Genomic DNA, 21779 nt, shown 5'->3' with positions numbered 1-21779 from the left:
GTACATGCATATAGAGTGTACATATCTATATGGATTGCACTATGCTTTGTGCTCATAAATTCTTGTCAAAATTGATTAATCAAGCTGGGTCTTAAGTGAAAACTAATCACTGACTCACTGACCTTGGACAACCTTTGTCTCTTCCTGCAAAAAAGCTGTTAAAGAAGGGCTCCCTACTGGACATGAGTCTACACTTCCACAAGGCTATCCTGGTTAAATCACGTCTTATTTAGCAGCTTTGCTCACAGTGAGGATGTCACACGTGTAATTATGTGTGCAGCTTTTTAGACATTTCGTGGTTGGAGTAATGCATTTCAAACTGTTTAGCAATTATGCACACAAATGTAACTGAGGCTCTAAAATAATAGCTAACAAACGTAAAGATCCAAGTGATCATATCAGGAGAGCACCAGGAGTGACAGCAGGACTGACTCAATCGCTTCTGTTGTCAGAAAAAAGGAGCTTCTGAACTGGCTACAGCACGAAGAGCCATTTCTGCTCCTAAAGCAATGAGATAATGTCACAAAGAGAAAACATCGAGCTTTGGCAGGCAAAATTAAAACAATTTCAGATAACACGCAGAACTCCGTAGTTCCTGCCAGGGCTGAGCTAACGTCTCATTTTGATGTGATTTTTTTAATGCAAACCGTATATATTTATCATCTTCGAAAAACAAAACTGGTGACAATTGCGAAATAAAAAAATATGCAAATGATCAATTAGAAAACAAGCCAGGAAGAATACAGATACTGTAGTTTGTGACCTGCCAATGATTAGAAATTAATCTGTGATGAAGTTCTTGCGTTATCTTTTTTCCTGATGAACACATTTTCAGGCTTCTCATTTCAAGCTTCTCCGCCCCTTCCATCATTACAGGACTGGCCATTTTTTAATAAAAATCACAAAAGTTTTAAGTATTTAATTCTCGATGCATTGTATTATTACAGAGGAAATGAAAAAAGGTGGAGCTGGAAGAGGCTTAAACACAAGACTAATTTCCTAAACGCTGGCATATAACAATGATTACGCATCTGTCAATCTCCCGGTCACCGCGGCCTGTTTTTTTTTCTTTTAAGATTAATGCAAGAGAATGAAAGCAAATTAGCTGGTAAATTAGAGCGGCATCATTTTCTTATTCATTGGCCCACCGCGCTGCTCGAGTGGCTTTAGTATTCTGGTGTGCGCCATGTGCTTCCTCGGCCCCTTCTGCACGCAGAATGTTAATAAGACATTACAACACTCTAAAGGTTGCGCATAATCTTAGCACTTCTTCTTCCCAGCAAAGGACCGCGAGGCACCGCAGAGCAGCTCCTGCTGCGCAAGTGTGTTCTGAAAAGCCCATTTTGGTCAATACGGCCATAACGCTTTATTTTTTGATGAGTGTTGCAAACCATGTCCAAGCATTGATCGCTGGTAACAGGGGTCAAAAATAGGGCAAGCCTGTCTTACGCTCCATCCTTGCTAATGGCCCTTCGCTGCCAATGTCTTAACTCACTCGTTCATTTAGGCTTCTGATTAGCATGACATAGCCTTTTGCAAGCACTTCCTATCACAGAGTGGCCACACAGCATTAAATATAACCCCACTTCTGAGGCAGAAGGGCGCAGGGAAGCCAAAGAGCAAATTAGACTCTGCAGGGACGGCTAGCGCTCAAGAGCAGGCGTCAGTCAAAAAGGCATCTGAGAATACAGCACAATTAAATGTCCCGGTCTAGTAACTCAAACAGGAGGGTGAAATGAAAATTTAACATGCTAGTTTATTTGAGGAGCATAAAACTAGTGAAATTGTTTTTTTTTTTGAGCAGGTGGAGTACTGTTACTTCTGAGACCTCCTTTGATCTCACTGTACTGTTCAAGTCAACACATTTAGAAAATAATTGTCCTTTCTGACCAACACCATGGTAACTGAAGTCACCTCCTGTCCCAAGAGCATAAGGCATGTTTAATCAATTTCATGAGACATGACAATAATGGCACCTGATGGGGCGTCTGCTGTCTGTGGTCATTGCCCCTGAAACAGTGCCTGTGACTCAGAGTAAGACTAGAGATATTGTCTTGGGTCAAGTGGCACTGGGCACTGCTTTTCAGAGTTACTGAAGGCCACAGGTTGACACTGAATCAATAGAAACAAGTCTGCAGCCTCTGCCCATGAGAATTAGTGAAAAAGACTACAAAAAACAAAAAAACACAATTGAACTCAAAGGCTCCTGACACCATGAAGCTTCAGCACCATCACCAAAAACAAAACAAGCAGAACATTCAGGTGACTCTAAAACAAAGCTGGCAGATTATTTTGATCTAGATACTAATAAAGTGTCCAGTAGGTGTACCTGTAGAGACCGAGGTGCGTGGGAGGGTTTGTGTGGTGGTTGGTAGTGTGGGGTACACAGGTATAACTACAGTATATTTGTCAAGACTGAATTTGAATTTTTTTTCAGAAAGGCAGAACCTCCTGGGAAGCAATTTATTTTTTTATTATTTTTTAGAAATCAAAGGTCATCTTATTTAAAATCTAAAAGCGGCAAAAATGCTTCATTTTGTGTCGACTTTCAGCTGAAAGTGGGGGGGTCATTTCCACAGGTTAGACGAGAGTCAATGAAAACTGAATGAGAGCCAATGGTTCTGTAGGTCCTCACTGTACAAGTATGTGTGTGTGTGGTGTGCACATGAACATAGCAAAGAAACACACGCACAGAGCAGACCGGAGCCATAATTCTGAAAGACAAACGAATTTCAAAGCCAGAAAATTATCTTACAGAACATCACCCACCTTTCCATCAGATTCACAGATGACCCGCTGCGCCTCTTTGAGCTTGCCTTCCTCACTACTCAGCTAGACAGAGACAAGACAGACAGAGCAAGAAAAGAAAGAAGCAGATTATGGCAGAGAGAGAAGCGAAATACCTTTTCAAGAGCCCAACAACTTTCCAGTGAAAGACATAAGCAGACCTTTTTTTTATTATTTCCTGCTGGAAAAGCCTCCACAAACTACATGGTTTTCAAGACACCCACAAAAGAACAGAAAAGGGAGAGGAAATATGGATTCAAATGGAACTGAAGCGACAGTGTGGATGGTGGTGACAGTGATGGCATATTAGAGAAGAAATGTTATTATATTGGCCAAGACATGGACAGAGAAGTGGTCTCATTAGAGTTCAATCATTGCCAAAACTCTCAATTTGATCACTTGATGAAGTGCAAATTGTTCCAAGAGCTGGCACAGAAAAGCACCTGAAATGAAACATTTAATTATTTTAGCATTGTACAGACAAGGGTCAAGGGCTTCCAAACACGATCGCCCTCGAGAAAACATCAAGGAGGGATGTCTGTGTTTTTCCAAGAGACGTTAAACGTGACCACTGTTTCATTAACCAGATTTTCTCTATAATTAATGACTAATTTGAAATGAAGTTCATTCCACTGAATAAACGAGCAGCCCTGATAACTCAAGCACAGAGAAAGAAAGAAGCCAAGGCTCCACAAGACTTTTAGTAATTGGGAAAATATTGCTCAGTGCCGGTACGATGTTAAATCTGTCGTTGAAGGGTTTCTATTCAGCACAGAGTATAAGGAAAGGTTTCCCCATTTAACAGGCAGAAAATGAACATTAAATATTTATACACTTTAAAACTCTATTTACCTAGTTCTCACCAGCATTTTATGTTTTTTTCCCATCATCCTCTATTTCCGTTTTTCCTTTTCTATGTATAAATAAGAGGGACACTGATTTTTTTTCCTGAAGACTTCAGTTTTATACACATGACAACAGTCTGTTCATTTCTGTTTGTTTTTTTTACAAGGGTGACTGAGCTCAAGCCAATAATGTGTGACGTAAAGCCTTGGGCTTCAAGCAGTTTAAACAGGAATAGATTCAAATACAGCAGCATTTGCACTTTGTGCAGGTACCCCATCCAGACATAGCCCTGCTACTACTGCTGGGTGCACACTATTAAATATTTACAAAGAATAATGGAAAAGGATTAATCTTGCTTGCAGGTTGTGAACAAGGCCCTGTATATTAACTCGAGTCAGTTCAGGAAAAAAAAGATTTGTCTTCAACATTTTTAATGTTGAGTCAACTGGAAACGTCAGTGTGTGAATGCTGCTGCAGAGTTAGGCGCAGGACCTGTTGCACCGGGTTTTGGAGAAACCGCCCGGTTGCTAGGCTGTGATCCAAGAGCGTGGGCCATGGCAACAAGGAGAGCCAATGGAATAGTGAGCTGCATCATCTCTGGCATCTCAGGCTCCACTCTGTCAAGGTCTCCATCAAATTTCAGACAATAACGAGGAGGAACTGTAAGATATGCCAGCTGGCATTTATTCTCTGGGGCTTAACCGTCTGTTCTCTTAAAACTCTAGGGCAGAAAAGGGTGTCAGCTCTAATAAAATTCTTTGTTATTTTGGTATGGGAGACTTTTACAAGAATGCTACAAGAAATCTTGAATAACTGGGAATGCTGGTGACTATCTCCTTAGTATTTAATAATTTATAAGATTTTTGAGATTGTTTTAAGATTTAAAGTTTCTCCATTAGTAAAAAAAAAAACTCAAGGTGTAAGGCTTCAAACTACAGAATAAAACGTAAGGGATAAAAAAGAAGAGACAACAGATGAACGATTCACAGGCTCTAGCAGGGTGAAACGTCATTGGAATATAGTAAATATGTAGTTTGCTGATAAACCAATGAGCCTGCAATAAAAATGCATCTATGCCTTTAATCTAAAAGCTTAATGTGTCTTTAAGACAAGCAGAACTTTCTCTTCATTTAAGAAGCACTAAAAAAACAAAAGGAGAAAATCTTTGATTCGACAGAAACATTTCTTGGCCTGATAATCTTATTTAAGGTTCTGGCACCCAATTAGACAACTGTGCATGTCTAACAGAATAAAGCTGAGGACAGTGGCATGGTAAATGCAACATAGGAGAATGTGCTGCAATTAAATGCATGATTAAAAGTTATTGGCCTTTTCTGTTGCTTGCAAACTTATAGCACTTTGAAAGCACAAGGGCCACTTCCAGCTTCCACAATGAAGCCAAGGTGAGGCACGGCTCTCAAAAGAGCTCTGTGAAGCATGTCCAGTGCAATGATTTCAATTTCACCATGAATAGCCTCCTCTTACCCCTGACAATACAGTTTCTATTTAAGTGGAATACACAGAAGGCTAAGAGATGAAAGAATAAGGAGTGACTTTATATTTCAGAAACACACACATGTTGCAGTTTTATTCTTTCTCTCCCTTGCAGCAGAACAATAGCGGCTGACAGAAAGAAAAGCTCCTGCCCCAGCCTGAGCAACAAGTCTCCCGGTGGCTGGGAAGTGGGGCAGGAGCAGCTCTGTGCTCTCAGGGAGAGGGGCTGCTTTACTTGGGCCTTCCACCCCCTGCTGATGCGCTGCACACGGGTGCGTTGCAGAAAGTGATATTCTGAAGCAAGAAAGGATTGAATGGAGCTGAAAGCTGACAAACAGGGAGACAGCACAGGCAAGAAATAAAAGCTAGAGCATGTGGTATGGGGAGCAATTTAAAAATTCTTATTATACAACATACAGTATAGCACATGAAGAAAAACAGAGAGAGTGATGAAAAAAGGTTGTTAACCAGACAGAATCACAGGGAAACTGAGTGTTTAAAGCAGATTGAGCCATGAATATGTGGAGCAGCTGTTGGCTTGCAGTGTGAGTGATGAGCGGGTTTCACATAAAGACCAGGTAACAAGTGATGACAAAGGCTCTTAGAGAGATGGACTGGTGAGCAAGGACTGCACACAAATGAACTGAAGGGCTTGCACTGAATGACTGGGATGGTGCCTTGGTTATGAAGTCAGAGCAGACCCAGACAATGTGAAGGCTGGACAAATGTACTGATTTGGTCTGTATCTAGAATAAATTGCGCCCACTGTTAGGATGCCAGCAACCTTAATGATAGCGACTATTCTTTCAAAAACTTGGGAAGAGACAGGTAAATGTGTGGGCGGCAGGGAAAATGACATCCATTTATTACTTAAATAGCTTCTGTTTTAAAAGCCCTCTTAGCTAAAGACGCAATACCATATTTCAGTGGTAGTTTTTATCAAATTTAATAAGCACAAAAGCAAACTACCCCTTTGTCTCTAGGCAGCACTAAGCATTCAAAATTGGGTTAAGTAGGAAATCACTATCGTTTTCTGTGCTAGGTGTGTCGGGCTTTTGGCTGAAAAGAGATGTTTATGTAAAGGCCAGAAATGAAATCTAATCCATCTTTTTAATAACACAATTCCCTGGAAGTGGCTGCAACAGAGTATTCCTTAACTATCAGCCTGTCTAAATGCCTGTGTATTAAAAAGTAAAGTGCTATTTTATTAAATTAAATAATGTCATATTTCTGAAAAAGCTCACTATGAAAAGTATCATATTTGTAATTAGAAGTCAAAAGAATTTCACTTCACTGAATTAGCAGATTCTTCCTCCTTAGTAACAGTCATATCTCAAGCACTGACCTTTCCAAACTGAAGGACAGCACAAATGTTGCTATTCTTCAGGACCTCACTGAAAATTAGTCTTTTACCCCTAGGCCTAGATTCAATTAACATTTCAGCTGGGGAAAAGAGAACTTTTACATTCTTTCAATAATCTTATAAAATTTTTAGCAAGACTAATCTATTCTGAACAAACAGAATTCAGATGTATTCAATTATGAATGAACTATGTCCATAACATAACACTGAAACTGTTACTTCTGCCAAATGTTCCGTCACTTTTACTTAATTTAAAAGCAGTTGCTAATATTTTTAATAATACCTACAATTCAAACATGTTTCTAATTAGATGTTCGAATACTCAGAGGATATTAATTCCTTTTCCTGTTGCTATGAACAAGCTTTGAGCTTTAATGAGGCAGAACAGATCCTCCATGAAACAGCATAAAAGCTGTTATTTTTCAAGGGGTTATAACAGTTCTCATTGGAAAAGTAAACTAACACACTTTTCTAGCTTTGACTCTCCAGCAATGCAGCTGTTTACAAGCCTAAAAATGAGTAGCAATGTGGGAGTTCAATTTTGGTAGTAGCAGTGGCTATTTTAGACAGACTACAAATTAAGAGGAGAAGCTGTTTCATTGTTTTAGGAAAAGGGCAGCCTGGACAACAATTTTAATATGCATGGCATTTCCTATAAAGCATTCACAGAAAGTCGCCTGCTAACTTTAAAGAGCAGCGCGGCCGATATATTCCTTCCCCAGCGGGTGGTGGAGCAGAGTGCTTGGACGTGCAGACCCGGGCAGGGCCCCAGGGACTCCTGTCTCGTTACCTGCGTCTGCAGCGCGAGGATCCGCGCCTCCAGCTCTTTGATTTTCTCCTCCTGCTTCTGGAGCTCAGCCTGGGCCTCCTGTCGGGCTGTGAACTCTTCATCAAACTGCAACGATCACCACAGCAAACACACTCATCCATCTCCACACTACACTAAAGCATCATGAGAAGGCTTTAAACAACACGACAGATCACGCCGGATGATCAAAAGCTGATACTTTTCTTTGCTCTTTTTTTACCTTCTTTCATCCACCTGTCCATTTGTTTACTGGCTCCCTTATGATTTTCATCCAGTGTGATGGCCCTAACCTTTCTGGAAAGTGACCTGTGTCAGGATAATGTTTTCACTGACACCATGGGGATCCCTTCTCCATCAACGTGCTTAGGGGACACCTGAAATATTCTCTGACATTTGCCACTGAGGATGAGAGGGATTCTTTCTGCTTTCATCAGACAGCTGACACCAGCACAGTTCCCTTTCCTTGCTAGAGTGAGAGTCACTCCCATGGTGATCAGGGCTGTACACTGAACAGCACCAGGAGTTTAACACCTGCACACTCAGAGGCAAAAAAAAACAACGAAAGACATGCATGTAAAATGCATTATGATTCCACTACTAGCAAGTTCATTATTTTTAGTTTTTTGGTGTATGTTTTTGTATATCCGCTGTGGCCGGAGGCTATTTAGTTTTTGTAAAGTTATTGCCTATATGTTTTAAATTCGATTCTTTGTGTTTTGTGTCTTGAAAATAAAATTGCATTAGTTCCAGAAAACGTGCATGAAATTAAAACTGCTAAAAAAAAAACAAACAAACACTAATAGCATTTCAAAAAGGGAAGACAGCGCCTGTTAACTGTGTTTGAAGAACTGGCAGGAGAGGCCTGCAAGAGTGCATCACTACTTGCTGACCAGATTAGTCTAATGAAGCGCCAGAAGATTCTAGACCTTCTTCCAGGGTGTAAGTCTCAGGGAAAGGGAATATACATTAACTTTAGATTACATGTACACTCACCCTGTAACACAGTCGGCAACAGAAAAAGTCATTCAATTGCATTACTGACAATATCAATATTAACAACTCTGGACTTAAAAAATACATTTCCTTCCAAGTTTCACAAACTGGAATTCTCAAGGGAAAGGAAAATGTACAATTTCCCAATACACAACACCAAGACTTCTATATTTACTTAAGGGAGAAAGTCAGTCCCGTGATTCCTACCAATCCATGTTAACAGGGCTGTGGCTTTCCCTTAATGTAACAAGGTCCTTTTGTGGACTTTGCTCAGAGGATCAGGAGCCCTGGAGCTTGGGTGAAAACATTTTGAAAGGGTGTCTCTACATATTCTAACTCTAACTCTGTGAGGCACAAATAACTACATAAATGGACTTGGTACATCAATATTGATCCATGTAATGCTGATACAGATCATGTCCTTATGCTGCCAGTTATTGATCAAAGCAGGGAGATCAATAACCTGTCTCTGAGCTAAGGAAAAAAGCTTTTCGATACGAGAGGTACTGGTGGAATACCAATCGTATCAGAGTATAATTCATAGTTTACCTTTTTGGATAGCTCGGCAGCCTTCTGTTCACTTTCATCAACTTTAGCTTTATCCACACACTGATCTGTCAAAACATTGGGTTTACAGAAATGAGCAACATGGAAATGAGAGTGATCAGTAATTTACATTACAACCATCAATGTTTCATTTTATATTTCCTACTCAAACTCATTTTTCGCTTCAGCTTGTAGTACACAGAAACAACCAAAAAGGCAGCGATCACAACAAGCATGTTTGTTTAGGTATTGCAGCATGCCTTCAGTCTGCTGGTCGTTGTGTGAACTGTCACATGGCTGATTTACTGTATAACTCACAAAGAACAACATGCAAACAAAGATCAAAAGTGGGTTATGTGTTATGTTAAATGTGCTAAGAAGAGACTTAGAGCCTTTAGGGCACAATACGTCTTTGAGTCTATCGTCTCTCTGTCTACATATCTACTGTATGTCTATATATCTCTCTGCCAGTCTATTTGTTTATCTCTCTCTACCTGTTTATCTACAATATCTATTCATATACCTCTGTCAATATATCATTGTAACTGACTGTATTTCTGTATCTCCGAAGTGCATCCATTCCTACTTCCCAGATCCGGGGATTGATTGCAATGAACCCAGACCATGAGAAAGGCAAATGCAGAAACACAGAAGATCTAAAACATGTGCTGATGATGACACACAATTCACTGCCACTGTATGTCCAGGAGAAGCAGGTGCCAATACCTATATTGACTAAAACTATAAGGCAGGAAGAGCTGAAGCAGGAAAATGACTCATTCATTCATTCATTCATTCATTCATCCATCCAGCCATAACAGAGAGACCAGGAGGCATACAGGAGCTGTGTAAACTCACCCCCACTGCTCTGTCTCTACCTGGGCCGCAAGGGTTCACAAAGTGCACTTCACACTATGTGTTGATTAATGTTTTCCTGCTGCTCTTGAATCTCTCTCTAAAGGTGAGGAATTAGTGTTTGATTTAATTATTTATTTTTAACAACGTCCTTCGGGGGCTCAGATTGATACAAGCAAAGCTATTCCATTACCAAGCCACACAGCCAGAGGTCAAAAGTCAGGAGGGCTAGAAAATGAATCTCCTGTGGCACAGAGTCTGTTGTGCTGCATTCATTAACCTTGGCACAGACCTGGGAGAGGCCCCCTGCACTTACTCCTACCTAACAGGAATAGAAAATCAATTTTTAACACTCGAAAATAATCTGAGAATTGCACTCAAATTTGAATGCAGTGGCAACTATTGAGAATGCCAGTAAGATGTGACAAAGTAAGCGCTTTTGGTGGGGTGACTACCATTCCCATTGCAATCAATTATACTCTTTAATACAAAAGTAAAAACGAAAAAAGTGGCCCTCCTCACATTCTTCAGCATTATAACTTTTATTAGGACTACCAGATAAACCAGACAGGCGGCTTGAGAAGACGAGGAACTTTGGATTTTTTACTTGTCTTCTAAGTAATGAACCTGTCAATACCGGCGCTATGCCCTGTTTCAGGAATATACTGAGGGCAGGGTAAATTAATAAGCGGTGTGTTGCACTTGATCCCTGATGGAAACTGGTACTTCTTCTATCCAGGATAATGTATTTTCCTGATGGTGGGCAACAGAGGTCTTTAAAAAATATTAGGTCACTTTCCAGCTTGCAGCTATCGGGGCTCGACAAACCTGAATCAAGCTGAGCGAGTGCAGGACGCCGTGTGTACGAAACCCTGCTGGGGGGGTGGGAGAGGGGGCTGGCTTGAAATGAGTGGAAGAGAAACCACTGCCAAGCCTTACTCACAGTAGCACAGCTACAGCTGCTGTCACGGCCGGGTGGGGGGGAAACAGAGCAAATTAAATAACTAAATTCCTGAATAAACACACAAGTGCAGACACACTTAAGGAGTGTTCACATATATGTGGCTTTCCTAACAACAACTGAGGATTCTTCTTAAAAATGTGGAATTAGCAATCAGCCCACTTGGTTACCTACCCGCATTACCTTGGTTACCTAAATTAGCTGAAATAAAGTGTGTTTAGTTTCGCAGAAAATACAGATAAATTCTTTGCCGTCTACAGTATACTAATCCTGACACACAAAAGATTTTAAGCCTGTAGAGCAAAATAATGAATGAATTCAATAAAGTGGGTTCATCTTATTTAACTTCAAAACGGTGTCAAGGATTTGAGATGTGTCAGCAAAGGACATCGCTGTTTACTGGAGAATACACATTTATGAAGTCCATAATCTATGCATTGGTATTGATACATTATCATTTTAAATTGAATTGTTGTAAATATCAAGCAGCATACATTCTAAACTTTAAGACATTACCTTGACAGATGTGAAAAGTTTAAATAATGCCATATTATCAGGTTATTTAGCCTAAAGAGATAGAAAAGGCTGCTCTGTGGTGGTCATGTCCACAGACAATGTGACAATAAGCATTTTTGGTCTGTAATATCACATCCTGATAAAGCAGACATTGATAAAGAGATTGACAAGCCTGAGAATCTGCAGTTGAATCAGCCAAAAACCTCTGTTGCCACTATCTGCCCAGGTCCAGCTATCTGGGCCTAGGTGAACCTGAGGTTCCTCAGGAGACCAGGTGAAATGTTTGTGCTCATTAAGCTCCCCAAGTGGCTTAATGGCACTCAACAAAACAGAACATCATTTTCAAATATTTGGAATTGAGAAACACAAAATAAGACATTACAAATTTCTGTGGAGGTTGAAGCCAATAGCCTGGTTTCTTTCAAGAAATGGCTATACTGTATGCCTTCATCACTGGATCAATTGACGACTGTACTAACGACTGAATGGTCTAGATGTCCTGCATGGCCTCTTGAATGCAGCCAACGTACCGATAAGGTGTGTGAAGTCCACATCCAGCCTCTCACGGTGCGCAAAGTCTGGGTCTGTCCCACTCCTGTGCAGCACTATCTGAGACACACATTCTTCAATGACCCTGTAGTACTGAGGCCTGCAAAACAGGGTTTGCAGTTAAAGAATCTAGCATTAAAAACAACACGTTAGGAGTGGCTTATGACACCATAAGCACTTACAGTACTAGAAAAGAGCACAGACATCACAATATCTGATGGGCACATTTGAAAATAGGGACACTGTCGATTAAGTACTGTATGTATTTCACCAGTAATTTTGTATCTATTTTATGTTTTTTTTAATTTCCCCCTGGGGCGAAATGGCAAAAATCTTAGGCACCGGTAAGAGGCATTGGTTTATTCAGTTTCAGAGCTCCAAGGTTATACTCCTAAACTGATGGAGGCATAAAAGCTAAACCTGGCATTCCAGGAATTGTTTGCAATTATCTTCTGCAATTAAGAATGATAAATCTTGGAACACAAATCAAATTAAAGTAATTAGCCTAATTAAACTCACAATAAAACGAAGAAACTTGCAACCTCTGTGTTTGGATGTTAGAAGCCTAGCCCACAATAGCAGTTTAAATCATTCTGCCTTTTACTTTACCTTTAATTGAACTGCATAGGTTGATATGACCTTTTCTAAGTTATATTATCAACTTTAATTGCAACTGACATTTACCAAATACAATGTCAACTTAAGCTCTGCTGTGTCAAATAATTATGTTCCAAGCATAACCTTGAATGGTTCAAACAGATATGCAATTTCTAACTGGAATTTCTTTTTACAGCATAAACGTATGGTGCATTTTAATGGGTGCAATCTGGGGGAATTGCCTCCCAATACACAATACATCCAGAGCTATGCAATAATTTACATGTGTAAGTACGCCGTGTAGGGGTCATCAACCTGGAGCTCGGCTGCAGATTTTAACCATTTACCATTTTCTGTGAAACAAAGAACTGATTTTTTAAAATAAATCATCCCTTCCCCAGTTTCTGAATCATATGTAGAGCACGTGGTAGTCACAAAAAGAATGTCATTTCAGATCAGATCTCTGAAGTGAAAAAAAGCTGAGGGAATTTAGGGTGTAATTATTCAGCAGTGGAATGGACCATCAGCGGACCGACTTGAGGTTGCGAGGATGACCTCTGCTGACTCGGCAGCACTGGGGTGTGGGCTCTGCTCTGGTCAGGGCTTATTTCTTCCATCTGTACTAGTATTGCTGCAGAAGGGGAAGGGTGCTGGCGGTAGTTCGGGTCAGGGCAGGTAGTGTTCCTAACCCCGCGAGCGTGCCAGCACACTTCTGAGAACTAATGAATAAATAAAGAACAACACAAGAATGCAAAGCAGCAATCTTGCATTGCACAGAAAATTAAGGAATTAATAGTGAACCCAAGTAAAGTCTCCGATGCTTCCACACACATTAAATGGATTGTATAATTAAAACCTCTGGGTCACTTACAGAGCAATTTTGCACTACTTAAAGCTTATTTCTTTAACGAGCAGGCACTACCCTGGGGATGGATATCTTCATACATAAGACTGCAGCTGGGGGCTGTGTTCACTGCTATACTTTAGTTTGGATTATTTGGTACAGATCAGCCTTTCTAAAGCTGGTGATGCAAAGCCACTTGACCACAAGCTTCTGGATTACTTTTGACCTTGTCATTAACTGCACTGCTTTACTAATAGGGCACAAACTCATCTCAAAGATTCCAGAAGGAAATCGAGGGAGGCCCTAATCAGGGAATGTACAATCTAAACCCCTTGCCACTAAATCCACGGGCAGCTCCACCCTCTGTTTTTTCTCACAGAACTTGTGCTCATCCTAGCTGAAGCACGGTCTACGCAGCTTGACTGGTCATTTCCAAGGCTGAACTCGGGAAATAGCAGAATGGAAAGGAGAACGTGCTTTGTTTCCAGGCACTCGGAAGAAAGAAAAAAAAAGTGAGATCTGCTATTAACTTGCTTGTTTCAAAATCACCCATGGAATAGAAGGCAGCCTGGAGTAAGCACAGCAGATTCATTTTTTACAGCAACAACAAGCAAACAAAAGAAAGACTTTCAAAGTGTAATTATTTATGTGATATTTCCTAATAGTGTAAATATCCTAATTAAAAACAAAAATTAATTAATCGCTCAAGTGACTCTCTTCTCTTTCCTTAGGATTGCTCCTACAGCAATGCAATAATTGGCTCATAAGCTCTAAGCCTGACATTATCAGGATTGGTTTGTAGAAAACATTTCATATAAAGTCAACACCAAGTGTTAATATAATGCATAAATTCAAAGCATATCATGTTTTAAAACACTTTTTTAATTTACCCTAATTAAGTACACAGTGCACTACTTCCAATCATTTATATGAAATAAAAGATCATTTTTTGGATTACTGTTTTCAGGGTGTGTGTGTATGGGGGGTTATTTGGTTTCAGAATAAATTAAAGTGATGTTTAATGAGGCACATTTAATGAATGCATCACACTAGAGATAAAATTTAATTTGCATCTTCCCTTAATAGAACAATAAGACGCTGTATATAAATAAGCAAATACTGTGTATTTTATTTTCCAGTATGTCTACGGATTTGCCTCCTGGAAATGTCCAGGCTTTGATTGTTGCAATGCCTGGTTTTATGGCAAAGCACACAGCTTATGACTGTCACTGAAGTATACCAAATTAATATCTCAATAAGCTGTCCTATTTTCAGAACATGCCCACAGCTGTCTGGAGATAACTGTAAGGAACTGTTTGACCCAAAACTGTCAGGTCCCACCAGAAAGCCATAAACCCATAGCACAGCATATGTCTGCACACAGCTCCTTCAATTCGTCTGACACCTTCTCTCCAGCGTTCATTTAATTTATGTGTGTCACTTTTTTATTGAACACAAATAAGAGGGGCAGTACAGAGAATACCTGATCCTAACATCAATCATAATTTGCTCTCTTGCCATTTTAATGAAAGAAAAAATAAAGAAATACAAGATTACAATATGAATGCAACATTAAGACAAGGACTATAAAATGATGACAGCAGCATTTATAAAATATCAGAGAATGTTGATCTCCATAAAGTTAATGAATGCAACTGGTTATCAAAGTTTAACCAGGCTCAAACTATAAAAAAGGGGGGTGGAGCGGTGGATCTGTGGCTCAGGATCTGCGCTGGAAGGTTGCCAGTTCAAATCCCGCGGCCGGCAGAGGAATCCTACTCCATTGGACCCCTGAGCAAGGCCCTTCACCCCAACTGCTCCAGGGGCGCCGTATAAACGGCTGACCCTGCGCTCTGACCCCCAGCTTCCCTCTCACAGTCTGTGTGTCTCATAGAGAGCAAGCTGGGGTATGCAAAAAGACAAATTCCAAATGCAAGAAATTGTATAGGGCTAATAAAGTGATGTTATGTGTGTTGTTGTTACGTTAATTCTTCCAGCATTAATTTGGATGAAAAGTTGTGCTTACAGTTTGGCAGACCATGGGGTTAAAAATTGCAAAACACTACCTTTCAAATGAATTAGCATTGTATTTTTATTCTGGAAATGAAATAACCTTTTTTGATTTTCTTTAATAAGAATTATTAAATTATCATTATGAATAATGCCAGTGCCTGATTTAATGTCTTGTTTTGTAACCTTATTTAACAATCAACCAATTACATTAAGATTCTTAAGATCAGTAAGAAATTAATTCAATACTGTCAGCCAAGTTACTGAAGTAACTTCATTGTAACTGTCAAGAACTTACATAAATTATTTATACAAAAACTTGTGTATCCAGCTTATGGGTTAGAAATGTACAGTGTAGGAAAGTCTCAGTCTCTGCATACACAGCTTGCTGAAGAATAATATTTATTTCAAAATCTTCATTCCAGAGGTGATGCAGGGTAATATTGGTAACTGGGATTATTGTGAGTTAAAAACAGTGTTAGATTTTATTTTGTTCAAAGGCTGAAATTAACCACTGGGATTAAAAAATACATATATACACATGCACAACACCAGTGTTTCAGCAGACTAAAAAAAAATCAAAATAATACATCAAACATGCACTTATGTTCAAAGGATTTAAAGGGGCAATGGAAAAGAATTGCAGCGCTGCAGAGGCAGGGCTGATGCGGACAAAAACACCAAGGTGGGAAGATCACACCTTGACAAGTGACCAGTGCATCAAAAGAATCGCTGCCTTGGATCAGACTTCAGTGAAAATGTGTTTTTAAAGCACATCTTTAATACGGATGTGTGTTTTTAATGAGTGCTGGTAGTAATCTTTTTCAATGTCACAGGGACCGTGCATCTCTAGCCGCGCCAGACAGGAATGCTGATAAAGAATTTGCTGTACTAGCTGGTTAATGTATTTTCTATTTCTCTGCTTCTCCAACAAGCTGGGAATACATTATTCATAACTCAAAGTGTGGAGGAGCTTGTCTGCAGTAAACTTTTTCTTCTTCTTCTCCTCCTCTCTCTTTTTTAAATATTTTATTTCCGCGAAAGGACCGACGCAGCAGCAAATTGATCACTGTCAGCGCGGGAAGGGAGCAGACGCGTCTGCCGTGCCGCCCTCCTGTTGCGCTTTTCAAGGCCGGCCTCTGCCATCTTTATTCTTTTTCTGTATGGTAAAGTCACATTGCACATCCCTGCGACAATGCAGGGTGCTGGGAAAAATCAAGCAAGCATTCAAAACCATCCATTCTTTGTTTTTGCTAACCCATAACATGGTTAACATACCTCACCATTAAAAGGGGGAGGGGTCAAGGCCAAGCTCCACCCCACTTTCAAACCAATCAGAAGCTGCAGGAGAATGGGATCCTTATGAAAACGTTGTGCTTACCTGATGTAATAGTCATTCCTGATGAGTAGAAGGTGCTGGAGCATGGAGAGAAGATAGTTTTCTGCTGCGGTGTCTTTCACCATGTTAGACAACAGATGGTAGACCTCATTCATGTCGGTGCAGAGCGGGTTAAGGAAAAAAAATAAGATTTCATTGTGCTGTCCTTTTTTTTTTTTACTTTTTTTTTCTTAGCAAACAAACAAAAAGGGAAAAGAAAGTAAATTCCGTGAAGTACATTAGTTTGATCCTGTTATCAAGAGTGAGCATGCATCCATAAGCCCTATCACAAATTTGAAAAGCACCAATAAGCAAACACAAAGGCCACCGCCAAAAAGAAAAATAGGAAGAGTGCAAATCCCCTTAACCTTGTCGGCACGAGCCAAAACGCAAGGTGAATCTCATCTTGCCTTTGCCTGGAAATAAAAATGCACATGCATTTCATCTCCTCATCAGGCAGTGTTTACAAAGTCTTTGGCTGGCTGTTCCCTACCAGGAACCCGGGATGTTACAGGGACACTACATTAGTCATTCCTGGAAGACAGACAAATGTTTCATTGGTGAAAGAAGAAAGCAAGAAACGTTTGACACAGATCTGGTTTTCCATCACTGTCAATTTTTTTTAGAGCGTTAATTTAATTTTAATTTTAGATTAAATTCCATTATCCTTTCTTGTCTGAACACGTCTGTAAAAGACGAATGAATGTAAATGACAATGACGTATGAGAATGTCTATTTTTTCCTTAAATTATTAATGACATTTATATCAATATATGCAAGTGACAGAAGTACATCGATTTTCAGCCACAATTCTGTTTTCTCAGGAAAATATCATTTCTGTTATCCATGCATTGACACATTGTGGCTGAACTGTGTTTTTTGGAATTCATGTGATAAATATAATAATCTAGTGACCATATACAGTATATATATAATAAAGCATATGATATGATGCTATTTTATACCTTATGTGAAATAAGGCTATGGTTTTTCATTCTGTATTTATAGAACAGAATATGAATCACACCATTTGTCTCTTTATTAACACACCCTACATCCTTTCTGGCACCATCGAGAGCAAGAACCAAAAGTAGAACACATTGACTGAAACATGGGCGCCTCGCTCTGTCTAAGGGGTGATGGACACAACCCTGCCAGGGTCAGCAAGCACCCGGGATCCCAGCGTGGGGCAGTCTGAGCCTCACCAGGTGACCCCACTGCACCCAGAAACTGCACAACCCCCATCTGCAAGGGACAGACCTGAACTAGCAACCCTCAGCCCCCCGAGATGGGTGCTCTGGTCTGAGGTTCATCGGGGGATCGGACAGGAGCGCCACCACATTTTTCTGTTTGTGTGCTGTTTACTTGAAAGCCTCCTTTGAACCCCGACAAAGGGAGCATGGCCACCTTCCCCCGGGAGCTCAGAACAGATTGCTGTGTGAGCTTTGCTCCATTGACCTTCTGGCATTATTACACGATTATGTGAGGGCTTTGCATTATTTTGTACAGTGTGATTTGGCAGCACTTACAATGAATTTTAAACTCACTCTAAGGCTGTGACTCAGTAATCCGTCTATATTTTTGCCCTTTTTTTTCCCTCGATCAATTATTCAGACAGGTCTCTTCATGCATAACCAAAAGTTGTAATGATTTTTAACTGCTGTTTTCCCATTAGGGATCTTGTGTCTTAAGAAGAGTAAACACAGAGTGAAAAAAATTGGGAGTAAATATGGTCCCTCAAGTCTACCTGTCAGGCTGAGTCTTAAATGGATCTTGAAATTAATCAAATGAAAACTCCATAGGTTTGAATATTTAAACCCAAAATCATGAAAAATGTATTAGTCAATTGAAAATATTGCAAAAATCCAGTCTTCAGATTTTCCTGTCACTTGTCCTTAGAACAGAAATGATATGTTCTTAAACTTGCTAGCCATATTGATTTTATGTCACATAAAACTCCCTTGAGGACAAAGGCAATGTTTTTGATGTCTAAAATAGATGTCGTATCAGACAGAAATCATATTATTTTTCTTTTTAAGCTGCGTTTTTAACTAATTATGTCCTATGTTTCAATGTCCAAGAGATACAATTGCCAGCAAATGATCACAAATTGTCAAAGGACAATTTCAATTCAGACTTTACACAGCACATCCACCACACGAAACAGGAACATGTTGTTTTTGTACTAGTGCATGTCACTAGGCTAACAACCACACCATACAAATAACATTTTATGAAATATTCACATATAAAAAATATAAAAATATTCCTCTACTTCACACAGAATATTAAAAGCAGATTTTACTTTGCACTGAGGTACAGTATTATCTTCACATCTGTGTGAACTTACAGGGAATGGAAAATGCTTCTGGCACTACCAAGAACCTAAACAATAAATGAGGATATTAAAAGTAGAAGTATAATATCTATATTATTTTGATTAAGTCCATGCATTTCACATGGTTATTTGTCATACATAAAAAAATATAAAAGCTGTGCACACACACAGCAAACTGGGAAAAAAAGTGCTGCATACAGCAGTCTGATGAAAAATTGATTGCCGTCATGATATTTAGTGTGTGTTTTGACAATGTCTGATGAAAGATTTACAAGGTGACAGCAGGGTGATACATTACTGAAGCTGCATTGCTTTCACAGTTCACGGCTTTGCATTCATTTTCAGCTCTTTCTGGCCATCCTGCTGTAAATATAGAAGTTTGGCACAGTATCCCTGTTAGTCCAATAAGCTCATATGATCCCACATTTTCACCCTTTTTTCAAAGAAAAGATCAATTAAATAAAAGATTAATAAAAATCAGGTCTGCTCATCTCACTGAGAGTTGTAGACCCTAATGTCTCTTTCTTTGAAATAAGATAGAACCATAGACGTTTTAAGTTTCCTTCCCTTATTAATTTTGATTCCTTTTACCTGTAGGATTTAGTTTTTCTGTGTTTCTGATTGCTTATGTCTAACTTGAAGTATGCCATGTGTTGTTAGCATCAGCTATGATGCATATATTAAATTAATATTAAATTGGTATAACAATGAAACTGTCCAAGCAAAGGAATGTAATGCCAAACCTACAACATTATTAGGTTAGCTGTCCTTAACCACTGCAGTTTAGAACAGCTGCTGCCAGTATTTCATATTTTATTTATACAGTATTTCACATAAGCAACAGGACTGTGGTAGTACAGCAGCAGAGATTAGGCAGAAAATGACACTCTCTCGGCCTTACAGAAGCTTAAGACAAAGAGCAGGACTGTCTTCATCTGCTCAGGGGTGGAACGTGGATTTAGATGAAAGGACTAGTAATCTTCCTGTAATGATGAACAGAGGGCTTTCAGAATAGACAAGTGTCTCAATAGATCGATAGACAGACTGTTATAAGTCTATTGTATGTTCACTACTTCGAAACTGTCATTTCTGCTTAATACGCCATAATTATTGTCATCACACCGGTATGAACTTCTCCCTCCTCCAAAAAAAGAACCACTTCATAATTAAATGATTAGCACTTGGATATGACTCCCTTGCTTCCATTACTAGAAATACATCCCCTTTAATATGAGCATGGACACTTGACTGTCTCCCATCAACTTATGTCACCCATGATATTAAAAGATTTCCTTTGCATCAACTTCTATAAGAGATAAAAATAAATTGTGCATTCCTGAATAAAAGTCTACTGAACAGATGAAGGGAACAAATGTTATTAACCTATTAGTCAATGTGATTTATGGTTAATAAAATAGACACATGACAAATAAATGATCATTAAATTGTTATAACACTTCTTGCAATAAATGCAATTAATCTACACTTCTGGTCAATCACATTAAGCCAACCATAATTAAAAGTCACAGAAAGGAAATTCCCACTGTTGGCCTGATTTTGTTTAATGTTAATGAATCAAGAACTGAAATGAATTCTGAGTCAAAGCAGCTCACGAAATTGTGGAAAAAATTTGTATTATATTATGTTACTCAACTGAACATTAGGAGCAATACAATTTAGTATTCACTTGTGCAGATACAAAGTGTGGCAGGGCTTGCAACAGGACGTTGCCTGACCAATTGTGGCGAGGCCTAAAACAGGAAGTCACATGACCATGTGTGACGAGGTTTGCGGTGGGAAGTCACATGACCAAATGAAGCAAGGCCTGTGACAGGAAGTCACCGGACAGGAAGTGGTGTCTCATGCACTCCAGATAGCACAATTAATAATGGCAGAATGTGAATGAAGAGATACAGTAGGCTCCAGTTTTTGGCATTTCACAACTAACATTTTCAAGTTCATAGGCATGAATAAACATTAAGACAGGTAGTGAAAGTAGAATAGCAGGACTAGATGAGTGAGTCAGGGGTAAACTTAAGGTCAATCAATGTCATGGATTGGCACTATCTATTAATATTCATCAGCAGGGAAGAGTCGTCTCGTATGAGCCAAGGTCTGGACTGGGTTGAGAGCATTGTACTTTCAATCTGTTAATATTCATGAAGCGGCTCCTCGCAGCTTTAAAAGCAAGACAAGTCAAGACGGAGAAACACAGTAGAAGGAAATATGTATTCAAAAGACCTGCACAAAGAAAGGCAAAGCATGTACAGCAGGTACTAATCAATAAGAGTCCTTCCTGGAAACAAACAGCTACAGTGTCATCAGGGAATCTGCTCAAGCAAATAAGAGGCTAATCAAGACTTTTTTTCCACTACATCAAGTGTCATTCTGGAAGCTAGCTGCTATAACAAAGGTCATCACACAGTAACAGAAGACTTGCTGGATTGAGGATAGGGACATTAACATCTACAGAAAGACGCTTAAGTGTCTTTGTACAGATTTTTTTTCTGTTAATGTTGTAGGCATTTCCTCCTCACCAAGTGTTACTCTTGTTTCTACAGGAAACAGGAGGGCATTGTTATGCAGTCTTATAGTACCCAATGCAAAAGCAAAATCAATGCAAATTACTATTACAAATGCACAAATTAATTTTGAGAAACAAAAGGTTAAAGTTCAGGTTTAAATATTCAATTTAAAATTCAGTCTAGGAACAAAAAGCATCATATTTCTGAAAACTAAGAAATGTTAACCTATTAATATTTACATATTAAGGTCTGATTAATTACACCACTATGTTCATCATGGAGCTAGAATTAAACATAAAAAACTCTCAGACACTAAATGAAATTCATTGCAATATAAAATATTAAGAAGGAATTGTAAACCTGTGACTT

At 39.3% G+C, this 21779-nt stretch overlaps 1 protein-coding gene across 9 annotated transcripts in view; it reads right to left on the bottom strand.

The window, feature by feature from the left end:
- diaph2 (diaphanous-related formin 2) overlaps positions 1–21779 on the bottom strand; it is a 488074-nt gene that overhangs the window by 300783 nt on the left and 165512 nt on the right. For 8 of the 9 annotated variants that reach the window (XM_088597461.1, XM_088597456.1, XM_088597458.1 and 5 more), the window contains 5 exons: positions 16551–16667; positions 11700–11818; positions 8841–8905; positions 7281–7385; positions 2770–2832 (listed from right to left, as the gene is read on the bottom strand). In XM_088597461.1, the coding sequence (XP_088453587.1) occupies positions 2770–2832; positions 7281–7385; positions 8841–8905; positions 11700–11818; positions 16551–16667 (469 nt within the window). The remainder of the gene's footprint in view (positions 1–2769; positions 2833–7280; positions 7386–8840; positions 8906–11699; positions 11819–16550; positions 16668–21779) is intronic. The other variant, XM_088597464.1, reaches the window with a different exon arrangement.

Source organism: Lepisosteus platostomus, chromosome 10, assembly GCF_059453375.1.
Source record: "Lepisosteus platostomus isolate fLepPlt1 chromosome 10, fLepPlt1.hap1, whole genome shotgun sequence".
Lineage (NCBI taxonomy): Eukaryota > Metazoa > Chordata > Actinopteri > Semionotiformes > Lepisosteidae > Lepisosteus > Lepisosteus platostomus.
The sequence above is the reverse complement of the archived record's forward strand: the minus strand, read 5'-3'. Positions and strand labels throughout refer to the sequence as shown.